Below are 19,567 nucleotides of genomic sequence, written 5' to 3' on the forward strand. Positions count from 1 at the left end.
CGGAGCAGGCAGCTTGACCTTCTCAAGCAGGTGTCAGCCCACTCAGGGAGGGAGAAAAATCTGGAGAGGTCACCACTAGCACAGGCATTCAGGAACAAGAGAAACATGTCCCCCACCCCGGGCCAGGGGTAGCCTAAGCGGCAGCTAAGAAGAAAAGACTTGGTTTATAGCAACTGGCCCCCACGTCATCGGGCTCAGCCGTGTCAGGCCACAGCTGGGGCGTGGAACCAGCGTGGCTGCAGTGCCATCTTGTGGCCACAAGGAGGGACACTGTCCCCCCTTCCGTCCCTAAGCTCCCTAAGTAAGGCTACATCTCCAGCTCCCCTGGAGGCAAGTCTGGGAAGTGGGGGGAACCAGGTGATGGGCTTGTTCCCTCCTTTCTGTAACCCTTACCCCGATCCCCATAAAGGGCATTGGAATTCGAAATCCGTAATGGTGCACATTGGGTTGAATCCTCCCCGGTTGCGTCAGCCCCAGACACACACTCCAAAGAGACAGAGGACAAGCAGGTACAAAGCACAGTGTTTACTAAAGGCACAAAGTGGGGAGCCTGGGGGGAGCTGCTCTTCCAGCAGTGACCCCACGCTCTAACTTGAACCCAGCGCCCCCTCTTCCAGCCACCCCCGCCCTCACACCACCCGGTAGAGAGCTGTTAGCACCAAAGGGGGGTGGGGGTGCCAGGCTGGAGGACAGACTTGTTGCCATCTGAGTCCCAGAAAGGCAGGCCTGGGCACCCCCTGGACCAGTCGCTGCCTCAGAAAAGGAACTTCCTGAGCCCCCTGCTCCAACATGTCCTCCTTCACCGGCAGGGGTGGGGATCAGACTCAGAAGATGAGACACCCCCCACCCCACCCAGGACCTCCTCTTACCTCTAGTACACCCGTCCCCTCCCTTCCCCTCATGATTTCACTTCCAGGAGCCAGGCTGAAGGCCTGTTCCTGTCCAGCCCCATCAAGAGGGTTGTCCCTGGGGAGTACTGAGCCAGGCGGGGGGGGCTTCTCCTGACCCCACAGGCTGCCAAGCAGGCACTAAGTCCAAACAGGGGCCGACAGGAAGGAGTGAGGCAGGCCAGTTTGCTACCTCACACACAAGTGCAGCCCAAAGGGTGGGAGGGAGGCGGCCCCGGGCCTCCCAGCCCCCAGGCCTGCCCCTGTTCCCCAGCATGGCGGCAGCCAGGGTCACAGCACGTCGCCCTCCTCCATGCTGAAGCTGCTCCGGCGGCTACTGGCCTTGGAGGCCTCGGGGGACATGGTGGAGAAGAGAGGGTCGGAGGCCAGCGGTAGCAGTGAGTCGTCCAGGAGCATGAGGTCCAGATCCTTCTTGGACAGGTTGGGGAACGGGGAGCTGTGCTCTGGCCCCAAAGGTTCGGGGTAGCCTGGGGGCCCTTCGTCGCCCCCGCCCCCAAAGCTCAGGCCGTGGCTGAAGTCCAGGTGGTGGAATGGGGAGGGTGGCTGAGGTGGCTGGGCCGGCAGGGGCAGCGGGGCCTGGGGGGGCAGAGCCGGCAGTGGCTCAGGATCTGGGACCTCGGCCTCCAACAGCAGGGCCTCCCCCGGGCCCTCATCACTGGGCAGCTCCTGCTTCACCACCTGCTGGGCCAGCTCGGCCATATTCACGCCCGATGGGGAGGTGGTGGGGAGGCCGTGCACCCGAGCCTGCATCTCGAGCTCCTGCAAGGTGAGGCAGAGAGAAGGCTGGGGGCACACACTCATGGGCCCCAGCCGCCCTTCCCCGGGGCCCCCCCGCCGCAGCCCCTTGCCCTTCCCCTGGCTGCACCCAAGACCACAAAATGGCTCCACTGGAAGCAAGTATAGGCTTCTAGAGTCTAGACCAGTGTTTTTTTCAAACTACAAGTCACAACTCATTAATGGGTTGTGAAACCACTGTAGTGCCTCTTGACCAGCTCACCCTCTATTTTTTTTTTTTAATTGAAATAGACTTGCCTAGACTAGACCAGAATAGAAATTACCAGAACGCACTGCATCTATTAAGAAGGAGGGTTCTTTCGTGAAACTTTGATTTTTCACTTGGAGTGTGGCTCTGTGTGCTGGATTGTAATGTCAGTGGTATTACCTCCTATGAGAAATAGAAAAGTTTAAAAGCTGCCACGCAACCGCCCTTTGTGTTGATGAGCAGCCTCAGATCCAAAGAGGACAGAGGCCCTGAGCACAGCCAGGACTAGAACCTTCCGCTCCAGATGGTAGGAGTGACTCTCCCAAGCCTTCTGTAGTTTCTCTCCAGTGGTGAGACTTAGCGTTCCAAATAATTCCAGCTCTCTGCCTTCCACACGAGGTAGGCTTGCACTTCCCTGCCCCCTTGAGGTTAAGTGTAGGCATGTACTTGCATTGATTAAGGAAATGTGAGCCAGGGTGACAAGTGTCACCATAAGAGTTACGTGGCTGGGCGCCTGGGTGGCCCAGTCCCTTGAGCATCCTGACTCTTGATTTGGGCTCAGGTCATGATCTCACGGTTAGTGGGACTGAGCCCCACGTTGGGCTCTGCGCTGACAGCGTGGAGCCTGCTTGGGATTCTCTCGCTCTCTGCCCCTCCCCCACGAGCATGCACGCGCTCGCGCGCTTTCTCTCTCTCTCTCTCTCTCCCTCTCAAAATAAACAAACTCTAAATGAGGGTCCCACAGAACAGAATCTCTAGCTGGTATTTGTTGCTTAAAGTTGCTGGGGATTGCTCCTTAGCCAGCGTTCCTTCCATTCTCATTCCTCCAACTCCGGAAGTATAAATCCTGCCCCTCCCCCCCCGGGGGCGGAGCCAGGCCCGAGGCAGGAGCCAGAGCTCCTCCAGAAGTCCAAGGGCAGGGGCCGGACCTGGATGCGGAGCAAGAGCTGCTTGTTGGTCATTTCCAGGCGCCGAGAGTGGGTCTCCAGCTCCCGGGACTTCTGTAGGTCCTTCTGCATCCTCCGGATGTAATCGACCGAGGCCTTGAGGATGGTGCCCTTGTTCCAGCGCACGTCCCTGCGGGCCAGGCAGAATCACACGTGCAGGCTCAGCGGGAGGAAGGAAAACCCCGCTTTGGTTCCAGAAGCCGATGCCGCAGGTCTCCCAACTTTGCCCACGGAACCCCAGATGCGCCCCGCCCCCATCTGTGGAGAAGGCCGTGCTCCCATCTGAACAGGACAGACCCTCGCGGGTGACTCTTGCCAGCGCCCACCCCGGTAATCCCAGGGAAGCAAGCAATGCCGAGCGGCCTCCTTCCCCAGGCCTTCCATTCTGGGCCGCCCAAACCCACGTCAGTTCTCGACTCTCTGGACCCCTCCAAGCCAGTCCAAAAGCCCTCACCAAACGATGCCAGCATGACACCTCCTCCAGGAAGCCCCCACCCCTGCCTCACTTCTGGGATTTTGCTCCTCCGTCTGGAGCTGTCCTGATAAGGGAGGGATCTTTTTTCCCCAAATAGATGATAAGCTCCCAGAAGGGAGCAACCAAGGGATTCTGTTCCCAGCCCTTGCCCTGGGCAACCAGCTAGTCAGCCGCTGCTGCCCCGCCCCCAGCCCCTAGCGTCTCCCGCCACCCCCCCCCCCCTCCCCTAGAAACTGCTCACAGGTCGTTGGCCTTGGGGATCAGCATTCCCAGCTCCTTGATGCGGTCATTGATGTTGAACCTCCGCCTCCTTTCAACTAAAGGTAACAAATCCCGGAGGGAGCAATTAGAAGGATGGGACCCCATGGGAGGAGAAGGGTCCGCCCGGCCCAAGGAGGGGTGACTTGGCCCTTCTGGGAAGTAATGGGTGAGGAAGGGAATGGGATCACTATGGGAAGGAGGGGCCCAGGTGCAGATGGATACAACCCAGCGGCTCTGCGAGGCAGCAAAGCCGGCCGGGGGTAGGAATCTCTGCCCACATGACCCAGAACACCTTCCCTGGCTTCCCATGTTGCACACCCTAAAGACAACAATACGATATGATAAACCCATTCACTCTGAAGTGCTGGGGATTTCATGACTGTCTCTTCTCCGGAGCCCCTCTCCCACCCCCATCTCCCAAAGAGGGCCAGTGGGAGGAAGGCAGGGCTGAACCCACCAGTCATCCCAGCGCAGATTTAAGGTCTTGTGTAGAACCCAGGCAGGTCAGAGTGGCTTTTTTTTTTTTTTAATTAATAAAAAAATTTTAATTAAAAATTATAAAGCCCCAATGAGAGCTCGAGTCCAGATGGCTTTTTGGGTAGCTCAGGTGAGAGTGAGGAGGAGGGAGGCAGGGAGCAGGAACCCAGGGGGTGGGGGTGAAGGGCGTGGGGGGCTCACTTAAGTTGTGATTGTCTTTCTTCTGCCGCTCCTTGGCCAGGGCCCGGCTCTCAGCATCTGGAGGCCAGGGAAAGGAGAGAGGAGCTGGGAGGGAGGGAGGACAGGGAGGAGTAGGGAGCCAGGGCACAGGCAGGCAGGGAGGTGGTACCTGTAAGCTCTCGCTTCTGGGTCAGGTCAGCGGGGCAGGAGCTGCTGGTGACGCCCACCAGGGAGGCTGTGACCTGGGGGTCACCACTGTACACGTTCAGGTGGCTGCTAGACAGGGGCAACTGTGGGGTGAGGTGGGGAGAGGGACCCGGTGAGCAGTCCCCTCTCCACAGGGGCCCCTGCCCAGGGCCCATCATCCCAGGAACAGCCTTTCTTTCCCAGGGACGCCCAGGGGAGGCTGTACTGATGTTCCCCGGCCACGCTTTCAGCTCAAAGGGTCGGCAGCCAGCACCAGGATGTCAAAGCTCCACCCTGGGCCTCTTCACTGGGCAATTCTACTGGAAGTCTGTAGGGTTGGGAACTAAATAAGGTGTGGCCCCTGCCCTCCAGGAGCCACCAGCCTAGTGGCTAGAATCCTTGCAGAGTGATCAGACCAGGTAACAGCCCTAAGGGCCAACAGGGGAGGGGATGAAGTCGTCCCAGGCATTTGGAAGCCCAGGGGAGGAGCACCTAATCTGTTTTGGAGTTTCTGGAAAGTTTCTGGAGGGCATGGAACTTGAATTGAGTCCTGAGCAAAGAAGTGAGGAAGGGTTGGACTGGCAGGGGGACGGCTGAGCAAAGACGCGGGGCTGGACAGACAGAGCTGGGGCGGGGGGGGGGGGAGGGCAGTCACAAGTAGAAGCTTGAGCTGCAAGAGTAGACAGCATGATGTGGGCAAGGCAGGAGATACACCCTGGAGTTCTAGATTCGACTTGCAAAGACCCTGGCATATTGCAATGGGCAGCCAGTAGGGGGATAAACAGAGGCCTGGCAGGGACAGACTTGAGTTCTGGAATGATCACCCCAGCTCCTACCACAGGAACACACAGAGCAAATCACAGGTCCAGAACCCTAAGTGGGCACACAGGTGCCCTACCAGATACCCAGCCTAAAGGGACCGAACACTTGTGCAGTCTGGCTTTCTCTCTCTCTCCCCAGCCTTCCCTGCTCTGCTGGCAGTAGGTTTCAGACCCAACTGGCCCTGACCAGTTCCTGCTAAGCCACTGGGCAATGTCACCAGGGCAGTGGGGATTAAGGACTGACTCTGACTTCCCACTGAAAGATTTGGGGGCTTCCCCTCAGTGTCCTAAGCTGGGGCCAGGATCAGGGTCATAGGGTCAGGCCCAAGGAGCAGGAGGAAGCAGCTGAGGTTCAGGACCTTCCCAAAAGGGGTGGGGACACCCACAATTCCACCTGTTCCATGTAAACGTATCACCCTGTGCGGAGCTAGCCCCCGATTTCCTGCCTTATCTCATTTTCCCACAATCCTGTGGGTAGACGGCATCACCCCCATTTTGCTGCTGAGAAAACTGGCGTTCAGAACAGTTAAGGGACTTCCCAAGGTCACAGCCAAAGCCAGAAGCTAGGCCTCTTGATTCTAAGGCTGGCTCCTTCCCATCTGCTTCTTCACCCCTGTCCAGGAGGCCCAGAGAGCATTCACACTCCAGGAGGCTGCTGGAGGGAGGGGACAAAGCCAGCCCCCTATCACTTGTCCCGTGGAGTGAGGGACACAGGCCTGTGCCTGCTGGGCCCTAGGCTTTGCAGAAGAGGGACATCCCAGATCCCAAAGGAACTCATCAGCTCAGGGCCACACTGCTCCCCTCCAGGAATGCTTTCCCTGCTCTGCTGAGGCTCAGCACCAGTCCCTCCTGCCCCCTCCCCTAACCCCACCCAGGAAGCCTTCCCAACTGCCCAGACACCACTCCCCACTGAAGCCCGCCTCATGCACACAGGCTAGACACATCTCTCTGGATTCATAATTCTGCTCAGCCTTGGGCTCTGGTCACATGATTTGATGGAGGCGACTGTCATCTGCAGCAGGATGGCTCTGCCTGGGACCGGGGGTCGGGGGGAGCCCTGTCTCTAGTTCTCCCCAGGCTCAGAGCCACTGTAGAACCTCTACCTTCTCCCTCTGACACACCCACCCCACCCTGGCCAGCAGTACCGTGTTGGGCATCTGAGTTTCAGGATTGATGAAGCCCAGGACGTCATCCAGACACATAATGTTGTCGATGACATCAAACTGAAAGAGAAAAGTCCGTCTGGGGAGGGCCCACTGGGAGAAAGGCACAGGGAAGGGGCACCGGGACAGCCACTGATCTGAAGGGACCTTGGAGCCCACCTCACTCAACTGGCTCATCTTGGGTGGAGTGAAGGAAAAAGGTTCAGAGGATGAGTTGTCCAGGTCCCACAGGCCTCAAGGCCAAGGCCAGGGCTCTTCCCAAAGAGCCAAGTTGCCCCAGGGAGATTGCTTTATATACCCTCTGTCTGGACATGGCTTTGCAGGTGTGCTGGGCTTTCCAGTAGGAGGGTCCTGTTTCTCCCTAGTCAAGCTTTCAAAAGTAGGGGCGAGGCTTTTCCTATGAGACTAGGGCTCCCTGAGGTCAGGACTATGTCTCCCCCTCAGACTGAGGCTCCCTCAGGACAGGGCTGTGTCTCCCCCCTCAGATTGGGGCTCCCTGAGGGCAGAACTGTATCTCCCCCGCTCACACTCGGGTCCCTGAGGCAGGGCTGTGTCTCCCCCACTCAGACTGGGGTCCCTGAGAGAGCAGGACCTCCCCCTCGGACTGGGAGGGACCCTGACAGCAGCACCTTGCCCTTGCCATTAGACCAGGAGTCCCAGGAGCATAGCACCTGGCACCAGCTCTGCTCATGGCAGCCCCTGGCCAGCTTCTCACTCACCTCCCTCTCGGGGTTGGAGCCAATGTGCAACATGGCCATGGGGCTGTTGGGAGCACTGTTGCCAGCTGAGGAGGACATCACGTGTCCAGCCCGCACCCCCGGGGAGGCAGCCGGCAGGGGCTTCGGGGAGCCCTGGGCGGGGCTGATGTGGGCGGCGAACTTGTTCCCGTAGGTCTCGGACAGGTACTCCCGCACCTTCTGGTCCCGGGACTGCTGCAGGTGGTAGGAGGTAGGGTTCTCCAGGTAGGACTGCACCTGGGAGGGGGGAGAAGGCAAGGGTTCTAGGGCTCCTAGAAGCAGGGTGGGAGGGGACAGGCCCCACCTCGGGACACGCCCTACCTTCAGGACCTCCCCAGGCACAGGTGGTGGAGACTGGAAGTGGACGGGGGTGTTGATGGCCGGGGTGGGCGGCCCACCCAGCTGCTGCTGCTGCTGCTGCTGTTGCTGCTGCTGCTGCATGTAATGCATGACGGCCTGCTGCTGCATGCGCTCCCGCTGTTCCTCCTGCTGTACCTGCTCCCGCATGAGCTGCATCCGCAGCCCGATGCGCGACGCCATGGGGGCCACTGGCACTGGCTCCCTGTGGGCAGGGGGAGGGGGGCAAGTCTGTGAAGCACACGTCCTCTTCGGAGCCCCGGGTCTTGGGGAACTGGGGAGGCCAGGTGGAGGGGGTCACACCCACTGTACAGGAGCAGACACCGAGGCCCAGAAAGGAGAAAGGATTTGCCGAAGGCCACCAAGCAGGAGAGTGACGGGGCCGAGACTTGAACCCAAGTGTCCTGGTTCCTGGGCCAGAAATGGAGACCCTCTTTTCTTTGTTCATTGCAGCTGGTCGACCGCAAAAGGTTGGAGCCGACCTTGACTCCTCTCTTTCTATCACACCGCATCCTGGCAGATCTGACCTCCACCTGCCTGCCCCATGTGGGCCCAGCCTGGACCTTGCCTTATCTGGCTTCCTCAAAAGAGCCTCCCAATGTTCAGACACCCTCCTTTCTTGCCCCACAACATTCTACTTGCAACTCAGGAATCAGGGGGATCCTGTTCAACCTAAGTCAGATCTTGTCCCTCCGTCTGCTCAGAACTGTCCATGGCTCCCACTTCACTCGGAGTAAAAGCTGAAGTTCCACCCTAAAAGGCTCTCTGTGATCTGTCCGCACATCATGGGCCCCTCTGACCCCATCTTCCCCTACTTTCTCACTTGTTCCGCCTGATCCAGCCACACCTGCCAGCCTCAAACACCTCACGCTCCCACCCCTGGGCCTTTGCACTGGGATGCCCCTCGGTCTGGGATGCCCCTCCCCCAGACACCACTCATTCCTTCACCTCCTCCAAGGCTCGAATGTGACCTTACAGAGACCTTCTGTGACTAACCTGTTTGAAACTGCCAAATTCCTCCCTCCCTCCCCCCTCCATTCCCTATGCCCCTTCCTTCTTTGTGTTACTCCATAACACTTATCATCATCTTAAATATTATGCATTTTTGCTTGGTTCTTTCATTCAATGTCTATCTCTCACTAGGAATGCAAACTCCCCTGAGGGCAGGCATTTTGTCTGTCTTGTTCACTGCTCTGCCTTCAGCCTTTAGCCCAGGGCCTGGAACACATAGATGTTCCACCAACGCGCACAGGGAATGATTACTATTTATGAAGCAGGCACTGGCAGTGCGGCGACAAGCTAGCTGTAGTCCCTGAGCTCAGGGAGTCTACGGTCCAGTGAATGTTATAACCCGGGGCCTGCAAGAGTCCAGGGAGGGCTTCCTCCACCTAGCATGTCGGCCCTGGTCATTGACGGGTCACAGTAGGATGGGGGGCTAAGGCCCCCAGGCCTGGTGAGGAAGCAGGGAGGAAAAGACAGAGTGAGTCCTGTAGCTGGGCCCATTCTGTCCCTAGCTCACCGAGGGACCCTGGCACCTCCCTTCTCTCAGCCTCTGTCTCCCTGTGCACAAAATGAAAAGGTTGGGCCAAATGATTTCTAAGCCCCCCCCGCCCCACTAAAACACTCCCTGAAAGGTGCAAAGCCCCCAGGGATCCCCAACTCCATAAAGGTTCTGGCGGAGGGTCCCATCTCCAGGGTCTTTGCAAGAGGCAGTATGACTTCCTCTGGTTGAGCAAGCATGAGCAAACAGGGCAGACGCGAGCTTAAATCCCAGCTTTGCCGCTTGGCTGTGTGACCTTAGGCAAGTCACTTAACCTCTCTGAGCTTCTGCGTCCTCATCTGTGAACGGTTTCTACTTCAGAAGATTGAGGGGCAGGTTAAATGAAGATAATGTGTCTTGCACAGTGCGTGGCATTTGGTAGGCAGAGTGGGTGAGTGAAGAATAATCACACGAGGCTGGCAGGGTCAGCTGTAGTGTAGACCAGAGGCCAGAGCTGCACCCCAGGATCCTGAGAATGAGACCCAGAGCTCTGAGAGGGGAGGGTAGCAAAAGAAAGCAGCATAGCCTAATGCCAGACATGAACTCAGTCAGCATTAGTGGAAGGTACTGGCAAATATTCAGCGAAAATCACTGGATCATGGACATAATAATAATTTGCATCTATTTGAGCATTTCCTGGGCGCTGGGCACTGTTCCAAGCACTTTAACCTCAAACAGCCCCATGAGGCAGCCTTGGTCATTATTCTCCTTTTACGGATAAGGAGAAGCTAGAGGCCCAGGGAAGTTACGTGTCTGACAGAGACAGAGATGGGACCCCAACCAATTTGGCTCCCCAGCCCGTGTGGGCAGGGGTCGGGGATGGGCGGGGGCGGAGGGGACTGCTGTGTCTGTGCAGAGCTGGGAAGCAGCCTGGCCCCCGTTGCACGTCTGGTTGGCCCAGGGCCAGGAATGGAGCCCACCAAGCCACATGACCCCCAACTCAGGGCTCCCTCTACCACCATGGATGTTTCCTTGCAGAGTGGGTCCACGCCATCCGCCTCAGAGCTCTGCCTACTCAGGGACCCTTACTCACCTTCCTTCCTCCCTTCTCTGCCCCACCCCCACCACCCGGCCAGGAATTAGCAAAGGGGCTGCCTTAGCCCCAAGCGTCTCTCCAGCTCCCAACAGGACGGTCCCCAAGGAGAAAAGAGCAGTCACCACCACCACCACTCCCCGCCACTCCCCCCTTTCTCTGTCCTGCAGCGGGGATACATCTGCTGCCTCCACCCCTTTCCCGTGCTCCTAAAGAGTGGTAGCCTGTCTTCCCCATCACCAACTCCCCACCCCACCCCCCACCCCACCCCACCCCACCCCCCACCCCCCGCACTGCAGCCCTGCAGACCTCCCGGGCTCTGACCCCAGCCCGGCCCGCTGCCTGCAGCTGCACGCCCTGCACCCCTGCATGCTCACCCACGCAGCACTGGGGAGCCTGCCCCTCGGGAACAATCCGACTTCAGTTGGTCCCTGCTGGGGGGCAGGGGGAGCGGCACGGGGCCTGGCAGTGCCAGCCGGCACGGGGAGGACTGGGGGAGAACGAGCCCCTTGTTGCTCCGACAAAGGGCTGGGTGCCCGTCCCAGGCTGGGCCAGAGCTGGCTCTGCTACAGGAGAACCTGGGGTAAGTCCGGCTCGGCCTCTCACTGGCTGCGCCAGCCTCAGTCTGCTCATTTGTGAAATGGAGGCAGGAAGAGCCTCCTGGGAGGGGGATGTCGGAGAATGGTGACCCGCGAGGCATCTGGGCCGTGAAAGGTGCTTGTAGCCTTAGCCTGTCCGCTGTCCTCTGACAGAGGGTGGCTCGAAGACCGGCAGAGTGAGCCTTCCCCTTCCCCCACCCCCGTTGTCAAAGCCGTCACCCCAGTCACAGGGCTGCTTCCTCCCTCCGTGTCCCAGCCTCCTCCCCTGACCCTGCCTGGGTCACTCTGACTCTGAGCCTGGCCTGGGTGGGACGGGGACAGGGCTAAGGGAGGGACTTGAGGGGATCTGAGGGCAGACAGAGGTGGCCCATATAGCCCCTGGGCATGCTAACCACTCCCTGCCCAGCCCTCAAGCACACCTGCTCACTCTCAAAGCCATTCATAAGCAACCCCCACCCCGCGCCGGTGCCCGGTCTGGCCGGGAAGAACCGGGAGTAGGGACACAGGAGAACCAAAAATGACCCCCGAACCCTCCCCACCATTTGACCTCCAGATCCACCAGGCCTGGGAAGGGGTCCACCATTCATGCATTCGGTAACACCAGGGGCCTGGAGTGCCTGCTGTCTGCAGACACCAGGGCTACGTGCTTCCCTGAAGAATCTTCTCCCCTGCCCCCACCCCCGAGTAACACCCTCCTCCTGAGGGGACCAGGGGGGTCTAATGCCCCAGAGAACTCCTGCCTCTCCCCAGTCCTATAGAAAATGTGGCAGGGACTGAAGTTTTAGCCAAGACAATGAGAGCCTCCCCTCTCTGCGCCCTCAGAAGCCACGGGCTTTCCCCACCACCCCCCTCCCCCTGTTCACCCAGAACCTCCCACGTAACTACCCCTGCCCTAAGCTGAGTCTGGGTTCCAGCTTAGTGTGACCAAAATGAGCTTCCCCGTACAACAGATGCGGCTGAAGCAACCTCCATCCACCCGCTGTGCCCATACTGGCTGGGTGACTGGGAAAGCCACTTAACCTCTCTGTGCCTTGGTTTTCTCCTCAGCCAAATGAAGCCCATAAGGGCACCTGCCACTTGGGTTATTGTGAGGATTCAGGGAGACACCGTGGGTGCGTGGAACTCCCTAGCATGCCCTTAGGCATCCGATAACGGACAGGCGCTGGGCTCCCCCTCAAAGGCCGTGCACGTCTCTGGTCAGGGCAGGGCTGGTTTCATGTAAGCCTATGTGGGGGCCTCCCTCATCAGCCATTTACACCTTAGTATGAACAGGTTCAGAACCTTTCCTGAGGGAAAGGGGACGGGGGAGGGCAGAGACAGGGAAAAATCATGAGGGATAGGCAAGGAGACAGAGGATCCCAGCACAGGAGAGCCTCAGATAGAAAGAAGATCTCAGGGGCGCCTGGGTGGTTCAGTGGGTTGAGTGTCAGACTCTTGGTTTCAGCTCAGGTCATGAGACAGAGCCCCACATCAGGCTCTGCGCTGACAGTGTGGAGCCTGCTTGGGATTTTCTCTCTCCCCCTCTCTCTCTCTCTCTCTGTCCCTCCCCAGCTCATGCTCTCTCTCTCACTCTCAATGAATAAATAAATAAACAAACTTAAAAAAAAAAGATCTCAAAGATAGAGCATTGAGTTGAAAAAGGAAACCTCGGAATTAAATGCACAGCCTGAGCCCGTTTAGACAGGACGTAGGTAAACATACAAAACAGATTCGAGAAGGATCAGAAGGTTTCTTGAATGCCTGCCCTGGGTCAGGGATGGTCTATGTGCTTTCGCAGGTCAACTCATCCATTCTTCACAACAACCCTATGAGGTACCTACTATCATTGCCCCCCAGCTTCCAGGGAGGAAACCGAGGCACAGAGAGGTGAAATCACTTGCCCAAGGTTACACAGCTGTTAAGCAGCACGATGGACACAACCCAGGCTGCCTGGTTCACAACCACTCTTGAACTTCTATTCTGGGCTCCCCCAACACCCCCCCCCCCAAATGTTCAGAGCAGTCACCTTTGGGGTAGGGAGTAGTAAACAGGGATTTTTTTTCTAGTCTCTCATTCTTACTTTTTTTGTTGTTTTTACATTTATTTATTTTTGAGAGACAGAGAGAGACAGCGTGAGCAGGGGAGGGGCAGAGAGAGGGAGATACAGAATCAGAAGAAGGCTCCAGGCTGTCAGCATAGAGCCCGATGCGGGGCTCGAACCCACGAACCGTTTGATCATGACCTGAGCCGAAGTCAGACGCTTAACCAACTGAGCCACCCAGGTGCCCCACTCTCATTCTTACTTTTGAAGCGCTTAAGTCTTACAGTGTGGCTGTGTGCTACTTGTGTGATTCTTTTACTACAAGGGGCAAAGAAAGCAGGCAGCTTCCAGCGTTTGTGAGGAGCCCGACCTGCTTCCAGTCACATGCAAAGGTACAGTTCCCTCGGTGCCACCCAGAGCCTGGCCTGAGCCCTGCCCTCCTCAATGCGATGGTTGTTAGGCCAGCCGAGAACCCTGGGTGAGGACGCCAAGTGGCCACCAGTGGGTCAGAAGTCACATGCCAGTTGGAGCTGAAGGGCCAGGACCCAGGGTCCAGCTCACTTCCCATTACAGCCCCAGACATGCGCCTTCAGAGTGAGCGTGATCACGCAGCACCCCTCAGATTGCTCTTCGCTGAGCCGGGACCCCTCTGTTAATTGTGGGGCCTGACCTTCCCTGGGGATTTTTCTGCCTTCCAGCCAATCCTTGAAACCTTGGAACAGGAAGGGGCCCCCGGGGGGCTCGGTTGGCTGAGCATCCGACTTCGGCTCTGGTCATGATCTCACGGTTTGTGAGTTCGAGCCTCACGTCGGACTCACTGCTGTCAGCCCAGAGCCCGCTTCGGATCCTTTGTCCCTCTCTCTCTCTCTGCCCCTCCCCTGCTCACACTCTCTCTCTCAAAAATAAATTAAAAAACATTAAATGATAAATAAAAATAAAGCTTGGAGCAGGAAGCAGAAAGCATACACCCCATGACTCAGCAACGTCATTCCGAAGCGAATGCCCAACAGAAAAGCATCCATGTGTTCACCGGAGGACACGCGCTAGAACGTTCTCAGCAGCACTACCGGAAAACCCCAGATGTCCATCAGCAGGGAAATGGAGAAGGGAGCTGCGGTACATCACCACTGGAATGCTACTTGGGAATGACGGTGAGCCCACTCTTGCTACACACGGCACGGACGCCTCTTGCAGACAATGTTAAACAAAAGGAGCCACAAAAATGTGCACGGCACCTTCAATGTCTATGAAGTTCAAATGCAGGCAAGACACATCTCCTGTGTCAGGATACCAGATGGTCAAATAAATTCCGTGGTATTCTTCCTGGTGGATTGTTTTGTTTACAGTGAGTAACATGGGGATATGTCAGGTGACAAAAAGTAGGATGCAAAGTTGTATATAAAATTTGATCCGGGGGCGCCTGGGTGGCTCAGTCAGTTGAGCGCCTGACTTCAGCTCAGGTCATGATCTCACAGTTCACAAGTTCAAGCCCCACGTCAGGCTCCCTGCTGTCAGCACAGACCCTGCTTCAGATCCTCTGTCCCCCCTCTCTCTGCCCCTCCCCTGCTTACTCTCTCTCTCTCTGTCTCAAAATAAATAAACATTTTTTAAAAATCTGATCATCACCATGTACAAATATGCGTAGAAAAACCTCTGGGGAGGAAATATATGAGTATCATGGACTTCTTTTGATGATGCAGTCATGAGTGATTTTCTTTTTACTTTCTGGAATGTTATTCTTTTTCTATAATGAACACATATGTGTTTCTAATCAGGAAAAAATATTTTACACTAATAATTAGAAATACGCCTATGGTGTACTTACTATAGACGATGTGCGTTCGAAGCACCTTTCATTTCATTATCACAATTACTTCATGACCTGAGTACCAGTATTCTCCCACCCCCCACCCCTCCCCACTTTACAGATGAGGAAACAGACACAGAGAGGTTGTGTTACTTGCCAAAGGTCACAGAGCTAATGAGTGGGGAGGCTGGACCCTGGGGTTTTAAGTTAGGCCCCTCTGTCCTGGACTTGGGGGTAGGAGTTGCCACATTTTATTTTAGGGATTCCCACTGAAGAAGTCCCCTACAATCAAAGGGTTTCACTAGCTGATCTCTTTTGCCCAGCCCAGGGGCTATAGGGTGTCCGGGACGATGGAATGGTCTGGAATCCCCAAACACGAGCAGAGAAAACTCTGCCCTTCCTCAAAGGGCAGAGATAATTTCCTGTATTCCCAGAAAAACACATGTCTGGTGGCTGAAACAACAAAGAATGGGAGCCCAAAGGCCGGGATGCCTGTTTAAGCCATTTATTACTTTCTGTGCCTCTGTGGTCGGAAGAAGCTTTCTTCTGATCCAGGCTGTTACAAACCAGCAGTTGTGCGGGAGCTGCCCCGTGGAGTTGGAGGGAAATCAAACCAACCACTAAAGGAAGGCCTCCTGAGCAGGTGCTGAGGCTCCCGGAGGCAGGGGGAAGGACCCCGTGACCTCTTGCGTAACCTTTCAGCCTTGGGAAGGGAAGAGAGGGGAAGATTCCAGGCCCCAGGTTTGTTTTGTCTTCTCTGAGCTCCCTCTGGCAGAGGCAGTGGCAAAGGAAGGCCTGATGAATAAGGATGTGCACCACGATCCCCGTGCCTTGGGCCGTGGCCATTGGAAATTACCAAGGGGGTCACGGGTCCCTGCAGGGCCTGGGGGTCATCAACTGGCCTGGACTCAAAGAGAACTAGGGGTGGGCGGATGTCATAAGATTCCCAGGAGCCGGCAGTCCTGCCCGCAAGATGCTGTGAGAACTTGGCATCAGAAGGCGTGGATGTGAGTTTCCGCCTCGGGCCTGACTCGGTGTCTCAGCCTAGCCTCAGTCTTCCCATCAATCAAGTGGGGCTTACCAGCCGGAGCCACCTCTCCCAGAACAGTTGGGATCTAAGTTGGGATGCTGGGTATAGAAACCTCTGGCAAGGGCAGAGGAGACATGGGCAGGGGAGAGATGTCACCACTTTGTCACTGTTCACTGTCCCTTTGTCCATGCCTGTCTAGGGCATCCCTGAACTGTCTTCTCTTACTGCTCCTCTTAAGTTTCTTTTTTTTTTTTTTTAATTTTTTTTTTTCAACGTTTTTTATTTATTTTTGGGACAGAGAGAGACAGAGCATGAACGGGGGAGGGGCAGAGAGAGAGGGAGACACAGAATCCGAAACAGGCTCCAGGCTCCGAGCCATCAGCCCAGAGCCCGACGCGGGGCTCGAACTCACGGACCGCGAGATCGCGACCTGGCTGAAGTCGGACGCTCAACCGACTACGCCACCCAGGCGCCCCTTAAGTTTCTTTTGAGAAAAGGGACACATACACACACACACACACACACACAACATATCAAGACCCCTATGGGACTAGGGCGGGAAGGCCTTGGGCCAGCTTTTATAAGATTTTCTTTTCCAAAGCTTGTATATCACATAATTCACCGCAGTGCTATGGGAGAGACAGGTGGGTAATAATGATCCTAATTCCAGGTTTTAAGAGACCAGGAGCGGATAGAGCACTTAGCACGGTGCCCAGCACACTGGAGATACTTCATAATTCAGGTGGTTTGTCTGAATCTGGACCAGTGGTTCTCTACATGTCATGAAAGGCCAAAGTGGGGCCCTCCTGCTTCCTCCAGTACTGAAAAAGAGAAAATGGAAACCACACTCACCGTGGGTAAGTGTCCACTGTTTGATCAGAAGGTATCTGGTACCAGGAGCAAGAATGAGGTTGGTGGTCCACGCTTTTAACATTTTTATTTTAAGGTTTTGGCCTTTTCCCCTTTATTGAGATGTCCTTTATCCCAGCAAAATGCACAGGTTTAAAGTGTAAGGCTTGATGCATTTTTACAAGTGTGTATGTCTGTGTAATCACCATCTAGACCAAAATGGAGAACGTTGTCCCTCCAGGACCCTCCCCTAGAGGGAACGTCTGGTCTCACCTCCATCCCCTGGCTTGAGTGCCCACCCCCCCCCCCCCCCCGCCTTGGACAGACATAAAGACTATTATGTAGGATGTGGTTCTCCGTGTCTCTCATGCAACATAATCACTCTGCCAAGTGCCAAGCCTCGGCACAGGCTGGCCAGTCCTCTGTTTGTGATCAGTAAAGACGGGGAACAAACAGTGGAGGAAACTAAAGCTCCAAAAGGGTGGTCTGCACGGAGCACCTGAGTGGCGGCACAGTCAAACTCAAACCCAGGATGTACTTGACTCTGGCATGCAGAGAGCCTGCCTCTAGGGAACCCACCGCAGGAGTCTGCAGGGCTGGTGGGGGGAGGGGGGAATAGGGACTTGTTTTTAAATCTCTGAATAGGGGCAGGAGGCGGGGAGGAGGGAAAGGAAGGAGAGGGGAGATGAAGGGCAGCCACAGCTCCTGGCCTGCTCAGTGGCCGCCCGTGCCTGCAGCTCGGGCCCATCAGCCCCACGTCCCAGAGCACATCCCACAGGAAAGGGTGGGAGCTGGTGCCTCCTGGCTGGCCTGCCTGTTGGCCCGGGGCAAGGCACGGCAGTTGTGCAGCAAATGGAGAGCCTTCAAAGGCGATCCCAGACCAGAGAGGCGCCAATCTTGTCCCAAAGGCACCAGCTGGACCCTGGCATGAAGCCTGCCCCAGGAAGACTGCCACTGAGGGACGTGTAACTGGGAAGCATGGAGAGAAGAAACTAGAAAGGTCCTAGTCTGCCCTTGTGTTATGCACAGATACAGCCCAGCCACACATGGAGACCCTCTGTCTGCCTGTCTCTCTCTCTCTCTCTCTCTCTCTCTCTCTCTCTCTCTCACACACACACACACACACACATGCACACACACATGGTCATATCCCTCACCCCGCCCCCTCAGTGAGCAGCTGTCTCTCTCCTCTCTTTCCCTGGCTCCCCTGTCCCCATCTCGTCTGGCAGACACTTGGTCCACTTGAGCATCCTGCCTGTGGCTACACTGCTTTGTTCTCCAATTGTTTCCTGGCCACCTACCAGTCTCCGCAGGTACAAAGAAGCTTCCAGAGAAATCAGCTTTCTTTTTTTTTTCCTTTTTTTTTTTTTGTTTATTTTAAGTGTATTTATTTTGAGAGAGACAGAGACAGCGCAGGTGGGGGAGGGGCACAGAGAGAGAGAGGAAGAGAGAATCCCAAGCAGGCTCCGTGCTGTTCAGTGCAGAGCCCGATGTAGGGCTCAAACCCACAAAACCACGAGATCATGACCTAAGCCGAAACCAAGAGTCTGACACTTAACCAACTGAGACACGCATGCACACCAAATGTTTATTTATTTTTGAGAGAGAGAAAGAGAAAGAGAGAGCGAGCGCACACAAGTGGGGGAGGGGCAGAGAGAGAGGGAGAGAGAGGATCTGAATCAGGCTCCAGGCTGTTAGCAGAGAACTCAGTGAACCTCAAGACCATGACCTGAGCCCAAGTCAGACACTTAACTGAGTGAGCCACACAGGTGCACCCCAGAAGTCAGCGTTCTTCTTCTGAACCTCTACCCCATCCCACCCATCGGAATTCCCAGAACGAGACTCAGGGCCCCAGAATGCTGCTTGCCCAGTGACCCAAGGCATGCTCAATTATCACCTGTTCTCTCACTCAGCAAACACTCCTGAGTCCCTACTCTGGACCGGGCACTGAGCTAAGCATGTGACCCACATCAGATTATTTGTCCCTCACAAAGATCTCACAGGACAAATAGCATCTCTGGCAGATAAGAAAACCAAGACTCAGAAAGGTTAAGTGACTTGTCCAAGGTCACATAGAGAGAACACAGTGAGGTAGGCATGCAAGCCCGGGTCTCTCTGAGGTGCATGACCACCACCAGTTTTTTTCCTGGGGAAGAAACCAGGGGCCAATAGCGAAGGTCCACGTAGGTGGATTATTGTCCCCCTAAACTCCCAGCACTGCCCCATGCCCCCGCCCGCAGTTACCCTCAGTGAATCTTACAAAGGGTTCCCAGAGAGGCCTGCACACCCCTCCCAGAAGCCCCCAAATGCAGGCCAGACCCCATCCGCCTCCAGAAAACTCTCTTTTCTCAATAGCTAAGACTGATCCACTCCCAGGGGCTCAAGAGACTAAGGTGAGAGATCTGGATCTCACGGAGGCAGTTACCATGGGCCATGAGGGGGCAATGGGGGGAGGGGGAGAGTATATCAAGCTGACTGGAGAGAAACACGATTACATGGACAGAGGTCTGGCCTGGACTGCAGCAGGGGCAGGAGGGGCCCCCCAGATCCAAAGGGGGCCGAAAGTCTAGGGCACGGACTCAAGATTGGGACGCCAAGGGTCCCAAGCCCCTGACCTCCCCTGCCCACGCTAGCCAGCCCACCCCCCTCTCCCTGTTGAAGGAAGATCAGCTGACCTTCTGTTGGGTGCTAGGTCAGCCCTCAGCAAGGAAGATGAGACCTGACGGTTTTGACGCCTGGAAATGAGTCTCTTCCAAAAGGGCTCCTTCAGCCCTGAACCAAAGCGTCCGACGCTTCCCAAGGGCACAGTGGGATTAGAAGACCTGCATTTGGCTGTCCCACGGCCCAGCTGTGAGCTCAGGCAGGTCCTGCCCCTCGCTGGGCCTTGGACCCTGGCTGATACCATGAGAGGGCAGGACGGGATCCCTGGCAGGCCCCTTCCTGCTCTGTCCAGGCACCCTGAGGCTCCGGGCAGTGTGGACACAGCCAAGGCCAAGTGCCCACGGAGCCAGCCTGCAGGGCCGGGAGCGGGAGAGCCAGGCACCGCTCCTCACTCTCACTCCCACTGCTGCCGCACACACACGAACTCCCTCTCCAGGCCTGTGGCAGCCTTGGGGGTCTGGCCTCTGCTTTTCTTTCTGCTCAGGAGACAGCAGTCCCACCCACCCGCACACCCTAGCGCTCTGCCCTCAACGC

The 19,567-nt window shown here is 56.4% G+C and overlaps 1 protein-coding gene across 6 annotated transcripts in view; it reads right to left on the minus strand.

Annotated features, from left to right (window-relative positions):
- Positions 1–510: 510 nt before the first annotated feature.
- TFEB (transcription factor EB) overlaps positions 511–19,567 on the minus strand; it is a 54,720-nt gene continuing 35,663 nt past the window's right edge. For all 6 annotated transcript variants that reach the window (XM_060615488.3, XM_060615491.3, XM_078446889.2 and 3 more), the window contains exons 2-9: positions 7,459–7,699; positions 7,120–7,374; positions 6,383–6,460; positions 4,400–4,520; positions 4,252–4,308; positions 3,554–3,629; positions 2,820–2,967; positions 511–1,667 (exon numbers count right to left, since the gene is read on the minus strand). In XM_060615488.3, coding sequence (XP_060471471.1) covers positions 1,179–1,667; positions 2,820–2,967; positions 3,554–3,629; positions 4,252–4,308; positions 4,400–4,520; positions 6,383–6,460; positions 7,120–7,374; positions 7,459–7,677 — 1,443 coding nt within the window. In that variant the 5' untranslated portion in view covers positions 7,678–7,699 and the 3' untranslated portion in view covers positions 511–1,178. The remainder of the gene's footprint in view (positions 1,668–2,819; positions 2,968–3,553; positions 3,630–4,251; positions 4,309–4,399; positions 4,521–6,382; positions 6,461–7,119; positions 7,375–7,458; positions 7,700–19,567) is intronic.

The sequence above is a fragment of the Panthera onca genome, chromosome B2 (assembly GCF_046562875.1).
Source record: "Panthera onca isolate mPanOnc1 chromosome B2, mPanOnc1 haplotype 2, whole genome shotgun sequence".
NCBI lineage: Eukaryota > Metazoa > Chordata > Mammalia > Carnivora > Felidae > Panthera > Panthera onca.